At 38.5% G+C, this 18,052-nt stretch overlaps 1 protein-coding gene across 1 annotated transcript in view; it reads left to right on the plus strand.

Moving 5' to 3' along the window:
- The window catches only part of LOC101923785 (dynein axonemal heavy chain 5-like), a 176,294-nt gene that overhangs the window by 140,207 nt on the left and 18,035 nt on the right, over window positions 1-18,052 (plus strand). Inside the window, exons 67-69 of the mRNA XM_055800529.1 lie at window positions 2,630-2,751; window positions 3,981-4,328; window positions 10,315-10,503. Coding sequence (XP_055656504.1) covers window positions 2,630-2,751; window positions 3,981-4,328; window positions 10,315-10,503 — 659 coding nt within the window. The remainder of the gene's footprint in view (window positions 1-2,629; window positions 2,752-3,980; window positions 4,329-10,314; window positions 10,504-18,052) is intronic.

Genomic DNA, 18,052 nt, shown 5'->3' on the forward strand with positions numbered 1-18,052 from the left:
ATGTACCTGAGGGGGCAATGCTGGCACCAGCAGTGATTAAATTTTTCTCTAACAACCTGGATGATGGGACACTCTCAGCAAGTTTATAGTTGATACAAAGTGGGAAGAACGGGCCAGACCAGAAGGTCATGTTGTTGTTCAGTTGGAGTTTCACAGGCTGGAGAAATGGTCTGACAGGAGTCTACTGAACTTCAACATAGGGAAATGCCAAGTACTCCCCCTGTGGAGAAAGAACCTCATGCACCCATACGTGATGGAGTTGACCAGCTGTAAAGTAGCTTTGCAGAAAAGGACCTGAGCTTCCTGATGGGAATCAAGTAGAACACAAGCCAGAAATATGCCCTTGGAGGAAAAAATGGTCTGCAACACCCTCAACTGCATTAGGAAGAACGTTTCTAGCAGATTGAGGGAGGTGATTCTTCTCTACTCAGCCATGGTGAGAAAACGTTTGAAGTGATGGTCCAAGTCTGACCTCCCCAGTGCAAGAAAGACATGGACAGAATGAGTCCAGTGAGAGGCCACAAAGATACCAAAGGGATTGGAGAATATGAATTATGAGGAGAGGCTGAGAAAGCTATGATTGTTTAACCTTGAGGAGAGAAGGGGTATCTTATGAATGCATAAACTATGTGATGGGAGTGAGTAAAGAAAACAGCATGACTTTTCTCAGTGGTACCAAGTGACAGAAAGAGAGGTGATGGACACAAATGGAAATCCAGGAAATTCCACTTCAGCATCAGAAAAAAACTTAACCCACAGTGAGTGTGGTCAAATACTGGAACAGCTTGTCCAGTGAGTTTGTAGACTCCATCCTCAAAACCCACAGGGACAAGCTGCTGAGCAGCCAGCTCTAGCTGACCCTGTTTTGAGAAGCCGTATTGCACAAGGTGACCTCCAGAGGTCCCTTCCAACCTCAACTATTTGGTGTTATTCTGTGTGATAAGAAAACATCCAGCTTTTCTAAGTAGTCTCTGATCTGTTGTTCTCCTGCTGTTGAATATCTCTCTCTTACCCAAACTATGCTGCTACCTGCAGATGTCCTTTACAAATTTATAGAAACAACTTCCTGCCCTGCCTTCTATCTGCTCATTATGTATGATGACGGAAGGTTACTTTGTATTTTGAACTATGGGAGAAGGTCTTCAAGCCTGACACTTATTTTGGCTTTTAACTCCCTCATATTTAACTAACTGTGTAATACATTAACTTACCCTTCATTTATATATATATATATGTTACCACTGATTTCAGTTAATGAAGTCAGTAGGAGCTGAGAATTTTTATCCAAGGTCATATTTAATGCCTCAGTCATTTAAACCTCTTATTTCAGTATTTATCTTCCTTTGGATACTAGTAAGATGTCTACAAAATGTCTGATCTTGTGAAAGACGTTATGTTTCAGCGTATATACTCTAAAAAGCAGTTAGTCTACTGTTAAAATTTCTTACTTCTTTCTCTTCTCCTGTCCTCTTACTTCAGTGCTCAACATCTCTTGTACTGTGACCCTCTCTTTATCATTCAAATGCTAACACTCTATAAGTCAGGTTATAGCCAATTTATGACTTGCATTTATTAATAGAAATATGCCTGGTGTAACAATTTAAGTCAGGATGAAATATAAAGTTTTAGTTTTCTGACTCTCCCGCCACATTGGTAGAATGATGTGGTAAGGGACTTCTGTTTAATTACTATTTCTTGATTTTAGAACTCTTATGATTCCCTTATAGTATTTTGAAAAGCTATTTGTTTGAATATTGTTCTACTGTATCTTTGTGAAATAAGAAAGAAGCAAAAGGGCTTTTATTGTGTTATAGCATGTATGAGGACTTGGACAATCTATTAACTGCACTTGGAATTTGTCTTTTTAGACTTGCATTAAGCTGCTTAGGTGGAAGATAACATGAGTGACCTGGTGTCAGTAACTCATGCTTGGTGTTTTCTGCCAAAGGCAGATGATGCTTCAGTAGTGCTGCCTGAAAGCATCTGGGTGTAGTGGGGCTTATGTATTCTGTGGAAGCTGAGATTGTATCAGTATTACCTGCCTAAAGGTGTTCCTGGGATATGAAATGTCAGTGCTAAAACCAACCTCCCCAAGTATGAGTATTTCCACTGTGAATTTAGGTTCTCGTCTCATCATCTTGATGCCTGTACGATAGTTTGAGAAGCTGCATACAGAATTTTGAGATTGTTATAGGAATGAAATCTAAATAAAATTGTCTTCGGTAGAACTAAAATCTCATTTTATATGTAAATACCGAAACACAAACTATTGGTTATCCAGTGATATATTTCATATGATGTTAGGTGCCTTTTTCATTGCCATATAGTTGCTGAATAGTTACGTTTATATTTCAGTTGTTATTGGTAACATTTAGAAAATGATTGCTTAATTGTAATTCCTTCCAGACTCCTGAACCTAATTCGGTGTGTCATCTACCTGAAACAAAACATAATTGAAGTTTGCCTGCTATGACCAGCTGAACAGATAATTGATTCAGAGAGATTATTTGAAGCTATAAATAAGATGATACTGTAAATTGGAATAGAGAATTCTGCTTAACGGAACTTCGTCTTATGCGTTCCATACACTTTTTCCCTTGTATCTTACATTTTTATACTTACTTTGTAGGTATGAAAGCTGGCTTAAAACGAACATACTCAGCTGTTACTCAGGATCACCTAGAAGTGAGCAACATGCCACAGTGGAAACCATTGCTATATGCTGTAGCATTTCTTCACTCAACTGTTCAGGTTTAAAAATGCATTTCTTCTGTCATAAAGCCATGTTTCGTTTATCAATGCACTGTGTTATTAAGTGAAAAACATGTTTAAATGTTAGTCCCTTGTTGGTAAATTAATGCAAGGAAAATAAGAAAGAAAATAACACCCCTCTATTACTGCAACTGTCTTAGAACTTTCAACTCTGCTCACGTTGATCTTGTACCTCTAACAGGGATGGTATTTCAGAGCAAAAATGAACAGTCAACCAATGATCAATTAATGTACTCTTCTGTTAAAGTCTTGGGGAATGGCTGTGTGATATGTCTTTCAACTAACTGTTTTTCACTAATATTTTAAATCATAAAAGCACATTAAAGAAATTTACAGCTTGGGTTGGAAAACCATAGTATTAAAACTGCTGCTTTCAAGATGAGAAGGGATAAGAGGGTGAATATAAATCCTTCCTGCACTGAAACCCGTAGGAGGAAATGAAGGTGGAAGATGGTTTTGGGTCTTGCCTTTCAGGAGTTCCATTAAGGAAAGTGCTTTATGGATTAACCACAACTTTTTATCATTCTATTGATAGATTTTGCAGTATTCTTAGTTTATATTTGGTGCCTAGTTAATTTAACTCTGTGGCATCCATGCACTGATACATTGCAGTCCAATAGAAGCCTGTGGTATGCTTGTCTTTAGCCTATTGCTTCTTCCTTGGTAGAAATTAAGAATGTTTAAGTACCAGATGTTGCCCCAATAACTACGTACTGCCAGCCATATCTGTAAATGATTCAGTAAAAAGCAGCTTTTGGTACTTGCATCTGCACTATGCAGAGACATCAGTGGTACAAATATACTGAGTCCATACAAGGACCACAGACGATGATCGTGGCTGGTGAGTTTGGACATCCTTTCCTAAAAGAGTAGCTTCATCTTTGAAATTCAAAACCTATAGTTCTGGACTCACAGATTCACTGCGCTTAAAAAAGAGGATTTTTTCTTTGTGAAATTGTTAATATTCTTATTCTTTGCTCATATCTTTCTACTGATGATGATAAATGAAGATATATTTAACTCCTAGATAATTAATCAAGCAGTTGGTCTTGTGTGTGTTAAGAGAATATTTTTTTTAAAGTTGGCAAAAAGTAGCCCTGGCTGGACTACTGCATTCTTAGCATGTTTCATGTATTCTTCTGCACTTAATATTTAGTTCACAATTACTATCCATCAGACTTTTATCTTTAACTCCATCTATTTTACAGGAAAGACGAAAGTTTGGTCCGCTGGGCTGGAATATTCCTTATGAATTTAATCAGGCAGACTTTGCAGCCAGTGTGCAATTTGTTCAGAACCATTTGGATGACACGGACATTAAACGTGGAGTGAACTGGAGCTGTGTTCGCTATATGCTTGGAGAAGTACAGTATGGTGGCCGTGTAACTGATGATCTTGACAAAGCACTGCTGAATACATATGCAAGAGTGTGGTTTGGAGAGCATATGTTTAGTGAAAAATTTTGTTTCTACAAAGATTATGTTATTCCAAAAGGGAAAACAGTTGAAGACTATCTCCAGTACATAGAACAACTGCCAGTGATTGATACACCTGAGGTAAAATATTTCGATATATTTCAGTATATTAAAGGGAGCTTTTGTCAGATAAATAAAGAGCCAGGAATGCATATGTCAATATTAGCAGGCAGACCATTATAGTGGGTATCCAGTGTAGGTCTGCTGATGGGGAAGAGATAAATGAGGCCATCTTCAAACGGTTGGAAGAAGTCTCACATTCACAGGTCCTGGTCCTCATCGAGGACTTTAACATCGCTAATTATCTGCTAGAAGGGTGATATAGTAGGATTCAAGCAGTCTAGGAGATTTCTTGAGTGCATTAATGACAAATTCCTGGCACAGGTAACTGAGGAGCCAACAAAGAAAGGTGCTTGACTTGACCTGATACTTATGAGCAAGGAAGGACTGATCAGGGATGTGATATTCAGAGGCAGCCTTGACTGCAGTGACCAATGATGGAGCTCAGGATTTAAGAGGAGACAGTATGGCAAAAAGCAGGACCACAGCCCTGGATTTCAGGAGAGTAGATTTCAACCTGTTCAGAGGTTTCTTTAAGGCTTGGGAGAATCCCATGGGATTTGGCCCTGGAGAGAAGAGTGGTCCAGGAGAACAGGGATCACCTCCTCCAAGCTCAGGAAAGATCCACCCTAACAAGCAGGAAATCAAAGGCAGCAGGAGGCCTGAATGGATGAACAAGAAGCTCGTAACTGAGTTCAGACATAAAAAGGAAGTGTACAAGAGGTGAAAGCAGGGGCAAGTGACCCAGCGAGAGTACAGAGCAGCTACTGTTTGATTTTGCAGGGATAGGGTTAGGAAAGTCAAGGCCAAAGTGGAGTTGAATCTATCAAGGAATGTGAAGGGCAAGAAGAAAGGGTTTTACAAGTAAGAGCACAAAGATGACTCGGGGAAAATGTGGGTCACTTGCAAAATGGGGCAGGAGAACTAGTGAGAAATTGAAAATGCTCAGTGCCTTCTTTGCCTTAGTTCTTACCAGTCAAAGTGGCCTCCAAAAATCCCAGGCCCCTAATACAAAAAGTCTAGAACAAGGAACTCGCCTCTGGTGGAAGAGGACCAGATTAGGGAGCATTTAAACCAACTGAACACACTCAAGTTCATGGTATATGTACATTTAAACAAATTGAACATATGTAAGTCATGATGGGTTGCACTCATGGGTGCTGAGGGAGCTGGCTGATGTCACTGTCAGGTCACTTCCAATTACTTTTAAATCGTCATGGTGATTGAAAGAGGTTCCTGAAGAATGGAAACTAGCAAATATCACTCCAGTCTTCAAGAACAGAAGAAGGATCTGGGGAACTACAGGCTGGTCAGCCTCTGTTCCTGGGAAGGTGCTAAAGAAAATCCTCTTTCAAAACATTTCCAAACATAGGAAGGACAAGGACAAGCAGGTGATTGAGAGTAGCCAGCATGGATTTGTGAAGAAGAAATGCTTATCTAACCTATCAGCCTTCTACAATGAGGTGACTGGCTTGGTGGATGAGGGGAGAGCAGTGGATGTTTTTTTACGTCAACTTTAGTAAGGCCTTTGACACTATCTTCCATAACAGCTTCATGGACAATCTGTCAAAGTGTGGCTTAGGTAAGTATCGTAGTGTGACACATCTGCCATATGAGGGAAGGCTGAGAGAGCTGTGACTCTTTAGCCTTTAGTGAAGAGGAGGCTCAGGTGGGTTCTTATCAATTTATATAAATACCTGTTCAGAGGGTGTAAAGATGGAACCTCCTAACAATAGCAAATTCCACTTGACAACAAGAGAACACTTTTTTACAGTGAAGTTGGTCAAGCACTGGAAGAGGATGCCCAGAGAGGTTGTGGAGTCTTGATCTTTGTAGATCCTAAAATCCCCCTTGGATATTTGTGCTGGACAGCCTGCTATAGCTGACCCTGCTTGAGCAGGTGGTTTGGATTAGATGACCCTCAGAGGTCCCTTCCAAATGAAACTGCTTTGTGATTTTGCAATTCCGTATGGGACTGAGCAGACATGCAAACTGAGAAGAAATGAAAATAGAAAAGTTATATGGTCTCATTTTGCAGGTTATAAGTGGGAGATCATTCCTTTTTGACAACAGGAAGATCAGGATGTTGCCATGAATTGATGGGGTAGGGTGCAGGGTAGCTCCTGGCTGCAATCACTTTTACATGACCCGATGTGTGTATACTGCAGTGATCACAGTAACTGGAAGATTACAACTTTCTCCTCCCTCTAGTACAGGCACATGTGATGAAGTTAAAATTGAAGTAGAAGTGAATGCTCTGGATTTCTGTCTCATTGCTATTAAGTTGATAAAAGCCTTTGCAAGTAAGTTCTATTAAAATTAAATAGACAGGACTGAACAGAAAAAAATGTGGTTTTTTCTTACTGATGATCTGACTGAGAGGGTAAGAAGATTCCAAGATCATCAAACAAACTTGCAAAGTTTTGAATCTCTGAAGGTAGTGAAAGCAGAATGCAAGTGTATTTGTGCTGGCAATGATGTACCTTTTCCAAGTAAGGGTAAATGCAGCTGTGATAATGCACCACTGGGATCCATCTGAGCCTGGCTCACGAAGTGGTTCCTATCAACGTATGAACCTTGACTATCAGATTACAGGTGCTACTTTCATCGATCTGCTTTTCTAAGTGCTTGGGAACCTATTTCACAATGCTGCAATATATATTTTCAAGTATTTTTATGCCTGTAAAAAATCTGTATGTATGGTTTGATATAGGGGAATTTTACCTTTGACTTTTATGTAAATATGATCAAGTCCAGGAATGCAAACACCTTTTTCTCCTTCACATTTTCACAGGTTAGGACTTTCTTTTGTCATTCCAAAATCTATCAAAATTGCTCATGCAGACCTTTTAACCTTTTAATCTCCCAGTCTACTTCATTTTACAAAGGATATTGTGCTAGTCAAAACAGTGTATCTTTGTTTCCTCCCCTTTCCATTTCTGGTTAAGAAAGAAAGACTGAATAAGTTTGATTGCTGTATCCTTGCTCTTTTGATGAAATTTCAACCTCTGATCAGAATAAACACTTGACCTCTGAAGAGGGCTGTTGAACTCAGCGTACTGGGTTTGCATGACGAGGTTTTGATAGTGAGGGGGTTACAGGGGTGGCTTCTGTGAGAAGCTGCTAGAAGCTTCCTAGTATGTCCAATAAAGCCAATGCCATCTGGCTCCAGGATGGACCCATCACTGGCCAAGACTGAGTCCATCAATGACAGTGGTAGCACCTCTGGGATGCCATAAGGTGGTGGAGGAAAAAACTGTGCAATGGCAACTTTAGCCCAAGAGAGGAGTGAGAATATGTGAGAGAAACAACTCTGCAGATACCAAGTCAATGCAGAAGGAGGGGGAGGAGCTGCTCCAGGTGCCAGGGCAGAGATTCCCCTGCAGCCCTTGGTGAAGACCCTGGTGAGGCAGGTTGTCCCCCTGCAGCCTATGGGGGTCCACGGTGGAGCACATATCCACCTGCAGCCCATGGAGGACCCCATGCCAGAGCAGGTGTTTGCCCAAAGGAGTCTGTGATCCCCTGGAGGGCCCACACTGGAGCAGGGTCCTGGCAGGAGCTGTGGCCCCATGGAGAGAGGAGCCCAGGCTGCAGCAGGTTTGCTGGCAGGACTTGTGACCCCATGGGGGACCCACTCTGCAGCAGTCTGTGCCTGAAGGGCTGCACCCCATGTAAGGGACCCACACTGGAGCAATTTGTGAAGAACTTCAGCCTGTGGGAAGGACCGATGTTGGAGAAGTTCATGGAGGACTGTGTCCCATGGGAGGGACCCCCAGCTGGAGCAGGGGAAGAGCGTGAGGAGTCCTCCCCCTGAGGAAGAAGGAGTGGCAGAAACAAAGTGTGATGAACTGACTACAACTCCCATTCCCTGTCCCCTGTGCTGCTGAAGAGGAGGAGGTAGAGAAAATTACAAGTGAAGTTAAGCCTGGGAAGAACGGAAGGGTGAGGGGAAGGTGGTTTTAAGGTTTGGTTTTATTTCTCATTATCCTACTCTGATTTGATTGGTAATAAGTTCAATTATTTTTCCCCAAGCCTGTTTTACCTGTGACAGTAATTGGTGAGTAATCTTTCATTGTCCCTATCTCGACCCCCCAAGCCTTTTGTTGCATTTTCTCTCCTCTGTCCAGTCGAGGAGGGGAGTGACAGAGCGGCTTCCGTGGGCACCTGGCCTCCAGCCAGGGTCAACTCGCCACACTCAGCAATCCCTTTGAAAATGACTTTGATTTCAGAGGGGTATAGAGCTTTAGTAATTGGTTTTGAAGATTTATCAGGCTAATAAAGACCCTGAAAGACAGGATCCAACATCTGCTTTTTAATTAAAATTCCCAGTGAATTTGGATCAAAAAGAATAAGATTCAGCTTCTTGATTAATATACAGGACATCCAGGACACTGGTCTACCCACTGCTTTACTGCTCTAGCTTCTTTATTCTTAATTCTTTCATGCATCAATTGCATAAAACATAGGACCAGAGTTGACATCCATATGTTTGGTAATATTCCACTGGTTTTGCAGTTAGCCCTTAGACTAGCACTGCAATTTACATTCACAATAGTGGGTTTTTTTCATGTTTCTAACTTGGGCTGTAGCATTGCCACAATATCTGCTAGAGCAAAATCAAACAGGCCCTTATAGTGCAAGAGCAAAAGCAGAAGAGTGTATCATCAAACGTGTATTTCATTCCATATAGAATATGAGTGTAAGAAAGTGCATTGATATTTTCACTTTTTACAGCTCTAAATATGGTGTTTAAGTAAACTACTATGTGTAAAAACATGTTAAATCCTACTTGGAATCTAATTCCATGCTAGTTATAGTTACATCTTCTCTGACATGGAGTATTATGTCTATACTGTGTTCTTTGTGCTGTTGTAAGGATCAGATCCTAAAGTGGTGTAAGTCAGTGCAGCTTCACTGGCTTTGGCACAGATGCAGTCACATCCCTTGTCTCTGAGTATCTACATTTGCAAGTGTAACAATATAACATATGATCCTTTTTATTTTGTCCTCAGAGTGTGCAAATATTGGTTACTAGAAGTGTCTTTTTCTAATATACCAAATCTAAAGTAAAATATGAAAACATGGAAAATGAGAAGTGGAAGATTGCTTGGCTTTGGTGCTCAGTTTGAGGGCAAGGCTTCCTCATTGGATCAGTGATTCAAAGTTTGTAAGAGATAGTTAATAGCTATAATTAAATGAAGACTTGTGAAATAAGACAGTACAATTCCTCGTGGAGAAGAGTTGCAGCTGTCAACCTGACAATTATAGACTTACTGATATTTCAGTGGAAATTTCTGAGAAAGCTATTATAATTCAGACAAAGGGCAGTTTTACAGTAATTCTGTACTAGCTGTATCTTAAATAAAATAATTCAATTTCAGAAGAAGGAGAAGTAAGGAGTGGGAGACTTAAACCAAAAATAGCTAAACCATAAAATATCCTAAATATATCACTGGTCATAAAATATTTAGGTACTTTGAATATGGGCAGTGTTTTCTTCACTGTGCTGCATGCCTTATAAGCCTGAGACTAAGTAAAACAAAATGTGTTAGAAAAGGTAACTGGTCTGATTATTAGGGGCATCTACTTGAGCTGATACAACAGCAATATATCTGTAGAGACAAAGTGGTGAGGGGTCAGTGTCCACATCTGACGTGCTTCTAACAAGGTCTAGTCTGAACCACTGGAAAGTAATCGGGTTGTACCCCTTGACAGCACTTCACAGCATGATCCAAAGTGTGCTATGCAAAGATAATCAGAACAGTTTAAAAAATCCCCACTTATATGAATGAAAACGCTGTTGTATGTGCAACCTATGTAAATGTTTTTGTGTAATTTGGGCTTGGTCCTTGGCCACTTAAATGTGTGTACTTCCACTGTACCTAGTTATATCTATTGTTTTATAGAGCTGAGGAGTTTCCTCCTTGTTTATCCATTTAAATGCTTTCTTTCATGGATATAATATTAGAAGGAAGATCACAAATTTTTTTTTCTCTTTTATTTTAAGGTATTTGGACTTCACCCTAACGCAGATATCACTTACCAAACTAACCTGGCTAACGAGACATTAAGTACAATAGTAAGCATCCAGCCCAAAGACAGCAGCATTGGAGGAGGGGAAACCCGAGAAGCAGTAGTACAGCGCCTTGCTGATGAGATGCTAGAGAAGTTACCTCCAGATTATAACCCTCATGAGGTATATGCTGCTTTATAGATACAGATGTTTTATGTATGTATGTGTGTATGTGTTTAGTGAGTTTTATTGTGCTCCTTAAATTTAACTGGCACATGTTTTAAAAAGCTTTTAAAATTATGCATAGTGTTTATAAGTCTGTTTTGGTTTATCGTGTAAAATATTCCTACATCGGAAACACATATTTCAAATGCTATAGTCTACTTAATTAGTCACCTTAACTCAGAACAGATATTAGAGACTTCAGAAAGTTCTTGCCCTCCTTAGTTTATTGAAGGACACTGGTGCCTTTTTCTGAAGGACCAGTGATCTTATAGTGGTTACAGCTTTCAATTTACCTACTCTTAATATGATACCACCATTATGAATAATGGATTTTATCACCAACCTTTTCATGCCCCAGATTTTTTGGAGTTTGGGTCATAACAGATGTATTTTTCAGTATTTTCTTGCCTTTTTTATTAACAGTCTCATTATAGAAAATGCCATTTAGAAAAGTCCAGTATAAAGCACTCTTGCATCAGTTTGTAAGTAGGATCAAGTGTCTTGCCATGTGTTTCATGAGCAGTAACTGTTGAAAACCCCTAATTTCCATGATTTTATTAATTTTAAATAATAGTTCTGTTCTGCACCTATATTGCTTTTTTCTCCCTGGTTGCAGTCCAAGCTTGCAGAGTGCCCAGTATGCAGTATTGCAGCTTGTTATGTTATACTTTATTTTTTTCACCGGACAACCTAGAGTGTCCACTTAGGTTATAACTAGTTGTCTTGGGGTCCTGGCAATATTTCCTGTCTCCTTTTCTACTATTCATTTCAGATTGAATATGTCTTGTATAGATAGCCTCTTCTGTACTGTCATAATTCAGCTCAGAACTTCTCTTTTCATTCCCCTCTTGGCAAGCTACTTACAATGTGCAACTTTTTTTGGTGAGGTTTCCTAACAGCCTTCTCTATATAGTTATTTTTCCATCCCTCCTTGCTTGTGTCTCTTTCTTTTGTTCACCTGTTTATTGAGTGATTCCCAGTGAAAGTATAGAATTAATTTGTTTGTAGAATTTTATTTGGAATAGAGCCAGTTTTCTAGTTTTCGCATTACTATTTAATCATAAATAAATTTAGAAATAGCAAATAAAAATAAATATAGTAAGTATAATAATAAATAACACTTATTTACTAATTTAATATATTTAATGTTTTACACCTTGGATCTACACCTATAGTCTGCACCTTGGATTGTTCTCAGTCCTTTTCCCTAATCCTTCCTATCACAGTAAAGATTTTTCATGGAACATTTCTTCTAGTTTTATACACCTCCTTACAAATTTTTTTTCAAATTGCAATAGCAATAGAATACTGAATGTCTGGGTAGCATATATGGTTCTGCCATATTTGTAATATGTGTATTGAGCTAATTTTTTCAGTATATTTGCTAAATCCTCCAAAGGAATATTTCTTCATTCCCTTGTTAAACTACCAACATTTTTCCCACTGAAGAATTTGTAATACTCAGAAGACATCAATAGTACTGCATTTTATATTGTAACCAGAGGGTATTCTTGTTCTCAGGTTTTACCCCTGGGAAATTTGTGCCATGCCTTTTAGTCTTATAAAATGCACACACACTTGTTTAATCCAAATTTCCCTTCTAAATGGTTTGAATAAATACTATTTTTCTCTGGCATGTCTTCTATTTAATCTTGGTCTCATTCAGTCTCATTCCTTCTAGGTTTATTCACTCAGGTTATCCATACAAAATACAGATAGAGTAGGCCTACTGTTTTCAGTCGCTTCCTTGAGTGTCTGAGTGTTGGAGACAACCACTTATGGAGACAAGAACTGTAGTTAAGGACAAAGAGTCTGGAGGGTTTATTTCAGAAGTTCCACCCTGCACTTTTAACTTGTCTCTCTTTTACTCTGCTGTATTAGGGTACAATACATACTTTTCCATGTGACTGTATAAAAAAATCACCACCAGCTGTTTTCATTGCAGTTTCATTCTCATCATCCAGTAGTATTTGACAAGCTATTATCTTTTCTCATGATCTGCCAATCATACATGCAGGTTTTTATCTTGTTATGAGCAATCGTCTTTGTAAAGATGCTCACAATTAGATAGTTCTTTGCTTCTGTACCACTTCTCTGACATCTCTGAGCTTCAAGGAAACCTCTTTTGCTTCAATTTGCTTGACAGCTGGTCTCTTAAGATTCAAGTGAGGAGATTCATATTTGTACAGGACAAACCAATATTCCATATTAATACTTTAGCATTGTCTTGCTCACCATGCCCCCCACATCTGTCTGTCTTCGTGTCCCCCTCCCCCCTTTCATTCTTACAGGAACAGTCAGAGGGTGTCGTGTTGGATCTACGTTTTCCCCGTGTATTTCTTGTAAATGTATTCTACACTCAGGATGTAAGTTTGTTTCATTTTCTTAGCAATAAGTGTAGATACCACCTGTTCATGGTGGTTTCTAGTTTTCTCAGGCTCTGTACATCTTGATTTGTAAATTGCATTTCTCTTTGATTAATCACACCCTCTATTTACATGCTGTTTCTTCAGTCCACATTACTGATGGATGACGTGGTACTTTTCCACAGAACCATCAAAAAATTACTCTTTGTTTCTGTATCATGGTCGTGATTCCTTTGCTCTGAGTATCTACAGAACATCCTCTGGGTCATTTTCCAGCATTTATTGTTGGTAATAGTGTGTTCCTCTGTACATCCCTTTGGCAGTATCATCTGTACTGGAACTTCAGATTTTACTTCTGCAGTGTTATGCGATTTGGCATTATTTCTTGAAGTTCCTGATTCTTCAATATTTCCTTCCTCCTTCCCTAATGGATTTACCCTTTCTCTCATTCTGTAGACTTTAGAATTCATTTGGGTATTTACCAGTGCTTTCTTTGTTGGAGGGGCATTCCCCTTTTCTGCTATTAGTGCCCAGCACCACCTCTTTGGTGCAGTTGTTTATGGGCCAGGAGTGTGGCCACCTCTACACAGTAAGCAAAAAAATATATATCAAATGTGTTTCCCGTCTGAACTCAACATTTTAGAAAGGGCTGAGATGGCGGGAGTAAGCTGTAAAGCAACCTAAATTTTTAAAGGAAAGTTTGCATAAACTGACCAAACAAGAATGTCTAAAATACCAAAAGAACAAAAAAAAAAGATTATGTTCATTAACATGTAGTTAAAAATTTTACTAGTCAGAGCAGAAAAGAAGGGAAAATTCAGATGTTCTCTGAGGGAAGAAGCAACAGAATTTAGCAGAAGCTACAATATAATAAGCAAATAAAATTAAGCTTGCAAGTCTAAGGAGTGAAATGGATTATGTAATTACTTCCTGTGATGTCTGAAAAAAAAAAAAAAAGGAATGAGATGAGTTCTGTTGTTTGTCAATTTAAGTCAACATTTGGTCATTCAGGACATTATTACCTACAAGATCAGTTTAACAATCCTGAAACAAAACTAATATACTAAATTGTAAGAGAGTGAGCGAATGTGTCAGACAGAGTTCTTATGCATGCCTCATTGGGTAAGAGCAGTAAAAAGAAAAACATTCATTAGTCCTAGCAGTGCAGCTTGGGTTTGCTTTTAGAAGAATATTGTGCTGCAGTAAGGCCACAACGTGGTTATATTTGGAAATCCAGTTATAGAGATACTATCAGTGGAGAAAAGGAACCAAAAATTTAGGAAACAAATGAAGGTAATTAAAAGCAAGTAGTCTTTAGGGAAAGTGGCAGGTGCCTTTGCTATCTTTGTTCTTTGTATCTTTGTTCTTGTGGCTCCCTTTAGAAAGTGTGGAGTGTATTAGCTCAGAGTTAAACCCCCAACAGGCTAGGTTAGGGACAGATGGTACTGAAACCAATTATTTGTTGACATTCAGAGCTCTGGATTTTACTTTCTCTTGATACTTTGTGAATCCAGAGAAAATTTAGGCTGTCACACAGAGGCCTTTATTAGCCTTTGGCAATGACTTCAGAACCAACAACTTTCAGAACAGGGAAACTATTTTACCCCATGATATAAACTTCTTTTGTCGTTGCCTTCTTGTAACACTTCCTCTCACCAGTCAAATAACTGAATCAATGTCCACCCAAAAGACTATAAACAAAACAAGTCACCGTTGCATGCTTTATCAGACTGTAGTTTGACACAGGTGATGGAAGAACAAAACAAACTTTCCTCCTGACCTAAAACTGTCTTCATTTTTCTCAGTCCAAAGGCAGAGGCAAAGCAAGAATTCTGCTTTCATGACTCTTTTTGCTTCTGGGCCTTGCCTCACAGGTAACAGAGAGATTAGCAGTAAAAAGATTAGGCCCAGCCAGTCCGTGTGAGTGAAGACAGATGCAAGAATAAATGTCAGCCTGTCACACACAGAGGTTTATAATAACAATGATCCTTGCAGCGTGAAGAACAGCTTGCTAGGGAATAGACATGGAGACATTCCAAAGATAACTGCACTTTACTGGAGGTTGGCTTTTAACCCAAGTAGCAAAGGGGCTTTTTCCTTAAATATTTTTTGTAGTATTGATTTTGCCTTATCCTGTGCTAAGGCTATGACTACATTAGCAACTATTGCATGGGAATAGGAATTAATCTGAGTACCCCAGGCTTCCACTAGATATGTTATTGGGGAATTTGCTTTGGTCTAACTCTAGTCTAGGCCTGTAGGCTGAACACCTGTTAGTAGTTGCAATACGTTACAGTCCCTGAAGCATAACTTTTCGGTTAGTTTAATATGAAACTATGCTAGTTTGTGTGCCTAGAGTCTACTTTTCAGTGCATGTTTTTTGCTACGAAAAAATCATTCGGGGTCTGAACTGAAACACTAATGTAGATGCTTTTGTAAGTCATCTGTGGTTTACTTACGAACCCTGTCAGATATGATGGTTACCCAGTTCTAGACCTTCAGCTCTTTTCTATATATTTCACTGCCAGCTTCCTTGTGTACAACAAGGAAGTGGCCCTTGACACCACTTGCAAAGAGCCTTGGCTTGGACATGTCTTGAGCTTGTCTTTCTAATTCAGGCCTTTTATTTAGACCATCTTGCAGAATGATGGACTTCCCATTTCTGCTGACAAAGAGTATAGCAAGTAACGAAGTCTAATGGAAAATAACAGCATTTACCAAATATGATAAGCCATTACTACTACAGTAACACGATCACTGATCATTAAATGGCACAAGTTTGGCAGCTGCTTTTCTGCTGAATGTCCTATGAAGTATGTAGTGACAAAGGAGTTGGTAACCTGAGGACAGCTAAGGAATGTGCATAGAGGAATCTGACAAATAGGGATATGCATTGCAAAATCATGTAGACAAAGCTATTAAGATTATGATTTTAGTTGTTCCTTTCTTAAATCACCTTGTTTTATGTTAATGACAACTGTTTGCATAATGAAAAGGAGATCTTGTAAGTGGGCTTTATGGAACTAGTATATTAATCTCAGAAAGGCTATTTTGCTTAGTGAGTTTTGTCTTTTGAGGTTTTTTTCTGAGTTGGAATCCATCTTTCAATGTCATAATAAATACAGCACTGGAGGTAAGTCATGCAATAGCTTGATAGGAATTCCAATACAAAACCTGTCAATCATACCTGAGAGCTGGTATTTAAAACTAGTCTTAACAGCAAGATTTCCAAGAAGGCATTATGTTACGCCTAGTAGATCTCAGATCAGGATTGATTTGTATACAATAAGGTAGGACGTATATAATTTTTTTCAGTTTCCATATCTGGTTATGCTTGGTGCTCCAGACTGAGTGCTGTGAACATATCTAGGATGGATTAAGAAATTTCTACATTATTGGTTCACTCATTATTCAAAACATTATAGGTATTTTTGTAGGTACATGAAAACAAATCAGAAGGCTATTTAAATTCTGAGAATTCACTAGTTAAATTGTACAATTTTCAGTACAGTAATATTTTAGAATATTTCATCTTCTCTTTGTAGATTCATAAATACCAATATTTTGGATAATAACTCCTTTAAGAAAGTCTTGCATGCAATTTTTCCTCAAATGGCAGAAATTATTTGCCAAATGATTCCCCAAAGGAGCACATGCTTTGTAGACTAGAAAAAAGTGGGTTTTCTATTTAAAGGATAAAATGCATGGACTATATTCTGTATAATTCCTTTTCTTATTAGTGGCAGGCACTAGACTTCCAAGTATTCTGGGAAAGAAAAAAAAATCAATCTTTTTTTGCTTTTTTGGCAAGAGAGAGAATTATCAATTCCTGTGAAATTTTCAGAAAGCAGAAGCTTTTCCTCTATTTTGTGTGGAAGGAAATGAGAATACTACATTGTGTAAATTATCCAGAAAGAGTTTGTTGCCTTACTTCTAGTCTAATGATAGCTGACTTTAGTAATTTTTTGTCTTTTACAGGAAGAAACACATTAACTCAGTCTGTAAAATGAACTGTCACACTGCAAAGCATTAGCATAATCGGCTGGCACCTATTTCTTGGACATTCTGTCTGACAAACTCATGGGTCCTTGTGATTAAAATATGATGAATAACCTTGCTGATAACTGGCTCCCAAGAAGAATAGCATATAATGTTAAAAAAAGAGTATTTTACTGGGCTTGGAGTTGAAACCTGAGAATTAGAAATTGTCAAAGCATTTACTCATTTATACTAGCAATTATAACTACTCAACTGCTATATTATATTCATCTTGCAGAAACTTAGTATTCAGTGTAATAATAAGATCATAAATAATGTTTACTATGTGTATATAACGTACAGTATGCATAATAATGTATACTATAATATAGTATACAATGACATATGTGAGTATATCCAGAAAAACACAAAGCAAAACTCAGTGGATTTCTGCACTTGATGAAGTAGCATGTATTGTACCAAGTCACGTGGCTTCTACTTGGCTTCAGTAGAATTCCAGTGATATTCTGCTCTTTGAAAGAATAGACTTCATCTTTTGTTATTAAGCTCAAAATAAGCTCTTAACTTATTTTAGCAACCTGATCCTATGGGTCAGCTCTTTTATGATAAATCAATTGCCATATAGGTATCTGGATTTAGGATCTTATTTTACAGTTTGAGATCTCTTTTGGGTTCCAGAGTCCCCTTGCAGAATTTCACCTGCAGAGGGACTGACTATGGCAAAGATCAGGATTAGGGCTGCTTCAGTGGGAAAGATGATGCACGTGGCTGGCTGAGTGGTGACGAGTACAGAGAGAAGAATTTGCTTTCTGAAAGCCAAGTCATAGCAGGGAAAAACATGTGAAAGTCTTAAAATCAAGAATTCTGGTACTATATGAGGTATAGGCGCCATGATTTCTGTAGGTACCACTGAATCCTCTCTCATGTGCTGTTGTATACAATGATCTTTGAGATACATGGAATACACAGTGTATGTCTGAAGCACATTGTATATGCATCATACGCTAAAGTGAGACAGGGAATGCTTTTGCTACTCTTGCTGTGACATCCTTAAGTAACATAGAACAACTAATTCCATTTTGAAAATGTTCTCTATTGAGTATGAGTCAAACTGTTAGCCTTAAATATTAAGAAGGCCAAAA

Source organism: Falco peregrinus, chromosome 3, assembly GCF_023634155.1.
Source record: "Falco peregrinus isolate bFalPer1 chromosome 3, bFalPer1.pri, whole genome shotgun sequence".
NCBI lineage: Eukaryota > Metazoa > Chordata > Aves > Falconiformes > Falconidae > Falco > Falco peregrinus.